The 6,311-nt window shown below is 32.3% G+C and overlaps 1 protein-coding gene across 5 annotated transcripts in view; it reads right to left on the bottom strand.

The window, feature by feature from the left end:
- The window catches only part of LOC106468477 (PRKCA-binding protein-like), a 17,903-nt gene extending 12,993 nt beyond the window's left edge, over positions 1–4,910 (bottom strand). Inside the window, exons 1-3 of one of the 5 annotated variants that reach the window (XM_022396812.1) lie at positions 4,740–4,910; positions 4,136–4,178; positions 3,629–3,801 (exon numbers count right to left, since the gene is read on the bottom strand). In XM_022396812.1, coding sequence (XP_022252520.1) covers positions 3,629–3,726 — 98 coding nt within the window. In that variant the 5' untranslated portion in view covers positions 3,727–3,801; positions 4,136–4,178; positions 4,740–4,910. The remainder of the gene's footprint in view (positions 1–3,628; positions 3,802–4,135; positions 4,179–4,739) is intronic. The other 4 variants (XM_022396814.1, XM_013928907.2, XM_022396813.1 and 1 more) reach the window with 4 other exon arrangements.
- Between the last annotated feature and the right edge of the window lie 1,401 nt (positions 4,911–6,311).

Genomic DNA, 6,311 nt, shown 5'->3' with positions numbered 1-6,311 from the left:
ATAAGAAGAGCTGGGAGATTATCATATCATACAGACACAGACAACAGATAAGAAATGCTGGGAGATTTTCATATTATACAGACACACAAAACAGATAAAAGCTGGGAGATTATCATATTACACAAACATGTGACAGAAATGGGGAACTGTAAGATTATTATATTATACAGGAACACACAACAAAGAGCTTGGAGATTATCATATTACATGGATATACATAGACACAAGAATAGCTGGGAGGTGTTATCATATTACATGAACACACAACAGATAAGAATAGCTTGGAGGCTATCATATTAGATGAACACACAACAGATAAGAAAGTCCGAGATTATCATGTTACATGGATACACAAGGACACAAGAGTTGGGAGGTTATCATATTACATGAACACACAACAGATAAGGAAGTCTGTGAGATTATCATGTTACATGGATACACAACAGATAAGAATAGCTGGGAGATTATCATATTACACGGACGCATAAGAATTGGTGTAAGATCATCATATTACACAGACACACCACAGATACAAACTGTGAGATTATCACAGCACATGGACATACATGATAAATAACAAAACTGGTTCCTCGTTGTCTGTATATTATGTTATTCTGTAAGTTACAGTGAAATATGTTTGTTTTATATCACAGCAGTCTTACCAGCTTCTCACTTCCAACTTTCAGTCACACTTCTATCACCTCAAAGTTTTAATCATCTTACAAGTTGCTTGAATAATTTAAAATAATTTAATTTAAATTCAATCATTTCATTAATTGTTCTTTCTTACATGAAAACACACTGACAACATTACCATAATGACATCTTTAATTAAGTCTAAGATTTTTACTAATACTACATTGAAGAATGCTATTTACTTTTTATCACTATGCACAGTAATGCTTAGTATGTAGAGATAGGCCATGAAAAACAATGGCCAACACATATTATGTATTGCTCATCATAGACTCAAATCTCTCTTTTAAGAATCTAAGATAAATACCTAACATAGGTTTCCAACAGCTAGTAAGACTGTTAATTTAGCAAAAAAACATCACTAAGTTAGAGAACCAGTGAGTAGCATAAGAGCCAAATGTTCTGCTGGTTCTGGCATCAGAAGAGTTAGCTCACCAATGTTTGAAATTGTTGCGATAATTTACAGACCAAAATATTGCATTTTAACATGGGGAGTGCAGAAGCAGTATAGCATTTCACTAGCTTCAACACATGATGTCCATCAAGACAACTCATCATGACAAGCTAAAAGTGCTGCCTTCATAGTGACTGCCGTTCATTATAAAATATTCATTGATATTGTTAAAAAAAAAAGAAGAAAAAAAAAAAGAGCAGAAACAAGTAATAAAAAAATTCAGTATTATGTAGGGATATTTTGCCAAAAAGTACAGAAACAAAGTAGGGATGAATACACAAAACCATACAAAAACCTACACAAGTAGACAGAGTCAATGTTACAAGGTACACTAAAATTACCCCATCATCTGTTGTTACAAGGTACACTAAAATTACCCCATCATCTGTTGTTACAATGCACACTAAAATGGTGCCATCATCTGCTGTTACAAGGTACACTAAAATTACCCCATCATCTGTTGTTACAAGGTACACTAAAATTACCCCATCATCTATTATTACAAGGTACACTAAATTTACCCCATCATCTGCTGTTACAAGGTACACTAAAATTACCCCATCATCTGTTGTTACAAGGTACACTAAAATTACCCCCATCATCCATTATTACACGGTAAACTAAAATTACCCCATCATCCTTGTTAAGAACTGCACCAAAAATTACTCATTTATTAATACAGGAAAGTCTTAAAATGAACAAAAACCAACTTAATGCAACAGTTAAAATATTTAATTCTTCATATCCATTATTAACAATCAATTTAACAATAATTTGTATAATCTAGACAATACTTTTAAAATTGAAAAATCTTCTTTAGTAGCAATAAGAAGACAACATACATATATATTTTTGGTATTTCAGTTTACAATAAACCAACATGTTGAAGTTTTCATCATAATAAATATCTCAAAAAGTTGTTAAGCCTAATCTATTTTTCAATTCACCACTTCTCATAAGTTATACTGATTTCAGGTAACCCCAATCCTCCATCAGTAATCCTGGACAAAGGTAAATTGAAAGAATAAGACTATGCTTCAAATAGTGGTGAAGTTTATACATATAACAAGTTTCTAAGTTCCTCAAAATTGTTCTTAAAATATTAACAAGAAATCTCTAACTCAACAGCAGCAGAAATAGTAGGAATTTTTAGGAATCATATCCTAAACTTAGTTTGTTTTTTTTTTCTTCTGAAAAATCTACACCATTATGCATTATTTTATAAGGAATCCAGAGGTGTACACCAATATATAATTAGATATCCAAATAAGTTATGACTGTTTTTTTGTCAGTAGAGTTGAGTGTTTTTTACCCTAATTCAGATAACCGTCATGGCATTGTTTTACTATATTACCCATGGAACACTCACCATTTACAAATGTTTGTGAAACCTGTGAGGAAATGCTGAGACAAGAGCTAGAATCTCCAAGTGTTTGTTTTTGATGAGATGGAAATGTGATCAGTTTCAAATCTAATCTCCAAACATAAAGCAGCAAAATGTCCAAGATATTACAAGTGTAGCACTTGTGTATGCAATCATGATGACACATCAGTTTCTCAAAAGGTTAGAAATAAAAAGTTAGAGAATCTTTGGCAGAGGAGAGGCTTTCAAGTGTCCAAAGAGAAGTACATCTGCAGAAACAGTAAACTTGTGTGTATATATCCAACAAATTGCCCTCAACTAGGGATGAGAGTAAAAGAAATAGAACAATTCAAGATCAGGTATGGAATAGAGAATACAAAGCTGCTTTCTGTGTGAAGGGCAAGAATATTACAAAGATAAGAGGAAGGGAAGTAGCATAATAATGGCAAAATAGCATGACCACAATGTGCTGGTTGTCCACTTTGGTAGGGAAAAAACACATCACTATTTGGATCAAATGAATAAAAAGGTGGACCTTTCTTCTTCAGGGGCACTTTTAGTCATGTACCTCACTTTTAGTGATAACTTAAACACGTCCTATGCAGTCATGTACCTCACTTTTAGTGATAACTTAAACACGTCCTACGCAGTCATGTACCTCACTTTTAGTGATAACTGAAACACGTCCTACGCAGTCATGTACCTCACTTTTAGTGATAACTGAAACACGTCCTACGCAGTCATGTACCTCACTTTTAGTGATAACTTAAACACGTCTATGTGATTTAGCTAAAGCATGAAGAAAAACTGGACTAATATCTAAAATACAATGTAAAACAGTCACCCAGCTAAAGATTGAAAAGCATAATATTTACTTCTAAATCTATTCTATCCTCATTTAATTAAACCATATAGAGAAATTAGACAATTACCTAGAATAAAATAGGCATACATGAAAAGCAGTTACCAAGCTAAAGACTGAGAAGCACAATAGCTATGAAATGTAAATAAATACAGATACATTACAAGCAAAGAATACAAATGAAACTGAGTAAATAAATTAAAGCAGAATGACAAAAAAAAAATGCAAAAAAATAATAATTAAAAACACATACATGCGATCTTCCATTATAGTGGAAAAATCAAATGAATAATACTCTTCAGGGTCCACAGTAGATAACAGATGGTATTTGTAGTACTTTTCTTCAGACATATTCTACATGATTTATGATTACACAGAGCAGATCGTAAGAGAAAACACTGTGAGAGCAGCTTCCCTTACATGTAGCTAAATAAGATTAAAGAAAAAAAAACAAGCAAAAAATATTATTACCTACAACTAAATATAACTTGATCTCTACAAATATTTATTACAGAGTATCATAGCAAGTTTCACACACGCACAAAACTAACAAACCAAACAGTTCATGCAAGTACAAAAGAGATTAACACAAACATAAATCACAAGCTGGTCTACCATTCTGTTCTGTTCCATTTATTGTGTTATAAAGTAAACATTCCTGAAAACATTGCAAAAATAAATGACTACAAATATAAACAGAATGTTACTTTTGGAGTTTAGGCTATTTTTACAGTTACTTGTTATGAAAATATTCGATTACCTGATAAATTGTTTATTTGAGGTGCATGTCTTAGTCATTCTACCTAAAAAAATATAAATCCAATACCAGAAAAACATTTAAACTTTATAATGGCTGGAGACGGAGAGGTTTTGTCATCATCAGGTTGTACATTTGCTGTTATATTAAAGTTTTTCTTCATTACCCATTCAAGCCGTCTCCAGCCATTATTAATCTCAAAGTGGGTTCCTCGTCACCGAATTTAAACTTTATATTAAAGTAACACCAAAATAATAAACTCTATTAGCTAACAGAACTTTTCATTAATATATTTGATTAGGTTTTTAAGACTTAAAATGTCCTAGTGTTTGCTTCTGTTGGCGTAAATAAACTTTTAATAATACATAATCAGTCTTTTTTTTTTCCTATTAATTACTACTATTTACTACAAGTTATACAACCTACAGTATCTTACGTAAGCCTAACATAGTTACACGTCACTAGCAGTAGTGCTAGTAGAATCAGCCTTTGCCTTACAACTTTTCAAGGCAAGCTCAACAGCTCTACACAGCACTCCAATGTATCTTAGACCGAAATTTACTTCTTAAGACTAGAAAAATGTTATAACATATTATCTTAGTCTTACAATTTATCTTCTTCAAGTTGACAATCATCATCATCATATTCGAGCATCATTTTACGGCACTAGCTCAGTTCAAGTTTTTTATCCTCTTAGGGTTAGATTGATGTTATCACTATTACTGAGTGTTAGTATTATCGATAACTAGAATTTAATTTACTTTTATAATTGTCAGTAACATTTGATTTTTGCAGAAGTGTTTCACTCTTTCCCCGTTTCCAGAAAAACAAATTGAAAGTACTCAAAATTTAAGTAAGATTATACCTTTGAATGAAAATATTTAATTTCAAGAAATATAATTAAATGTTGAAATATTAATCTATTCCTTTAAATAACCATGAAAGACTAATAATAAGATATTATTTTGTACGGTGTATTTGTATATTTTAGCACAAAGCTACACAGTAGATTATATGCGTTTACTCCGCCACGGGAAATCGAACCCCCCGATTTTAGTATTGTAGGACCATAAGTTTACCGCTGACATACTGAGGTACTGTACACTGTGAAAAATATAATTGGAATAAAAATTTGAAGTATATCCTGTTATTGTACTGTGTTCTATCGTTGGTCAGATTATTCTGTATTATAACATAACATAATGTTTAGGGTCAACGTGGGACCTATTGGTCCATCTCGGCTGTTCTGTCATCTAAACTAAAATAATTAAAATAGAAACTTAAAAATCTTAAAGCCAGCCCTTATCATCCATATACTTATCAAGCTTTTTCTTAAACTCACTTAAAATTACTACCTCTACAACATCCGAAGGTAACCCATTCCAAAGGCCAATCATCCTGTTAGAAAAATGAAACTGTCTTAGCTGAAGATGACTCCTACCTTGCCAAGATTTATATTTGTGTCCCCTAGTCCTACTATTCTCACTTTTGAATATGAAAAAAAAGATTCTGCATGAACACTATTAATTCCCTTCACAATATCAAACACCTCAATCAGATCCCCTTTAACTCTTCTTTTTTCAAGAGAATACAACATTAAGAGATTTCAGCCTCTCCTCGTATGACAAACCCTCCATCCCAGGCACCATTCTAGTAACCCTTCTTTAAACCATTTTCAACAATTCAATGTATTTCCTAAGGTAAGGAGCCCAAGACTGAACACAATATTCCAAAAGTGGCCTAACCAGTGACCTGTACAATGAAAGTATAACATCTTTAGACTTGTATTCAATACTTCTGTAGATACAATCTAAAATCCTATTTGCCCTACCACTAGCAACAGACACTGTTTGGATGGCTTTAGAGACTATTACACAAAGATCCCTTTCCTTCATTACACTATTAAGGTTATTCCCATTCAAATTATACTTATAATTCAAATTATGAAAACCCACTTGCATTTATTATAATTAAAAGCCATATGCCATTTGTTTGCCCAACTCACTAAATGATCGAAATCCTTTTGTAAATCAGCAGCATCCTCTTCACATCTCGCAACATCTAAGACCTTAATATCATCTGCAAATTTAAGTAATTTATTGACTACTCCTTTATCTATGTCAATGATGTAAATCAAAAAGAGCAAAAGTCCAAAGACTGAGCCCTGAGGTACCCCACT

Source organism: Limulus polyphemus, unplaced genomic scaffold (genome assembly GCF_000517525.1).
Source record: "Limulus polyphemus unplaced genomic scaffold, Limulus_polyphemus-2.1.2 Scaffold3020, whole genome shotgun sequence".
In the NCBI taxonomy this organism is placed as follows: Eukaryota; Metazoa; Arthropoda; class Merostomata; order Xiphosura; family Limulidae; genus Limulus; species Limulus polyphemus.
Note: the sequence above shows the minus strand (reverse complement) of the source record. Positions and strands in the feature narration are given on the sequence as shown.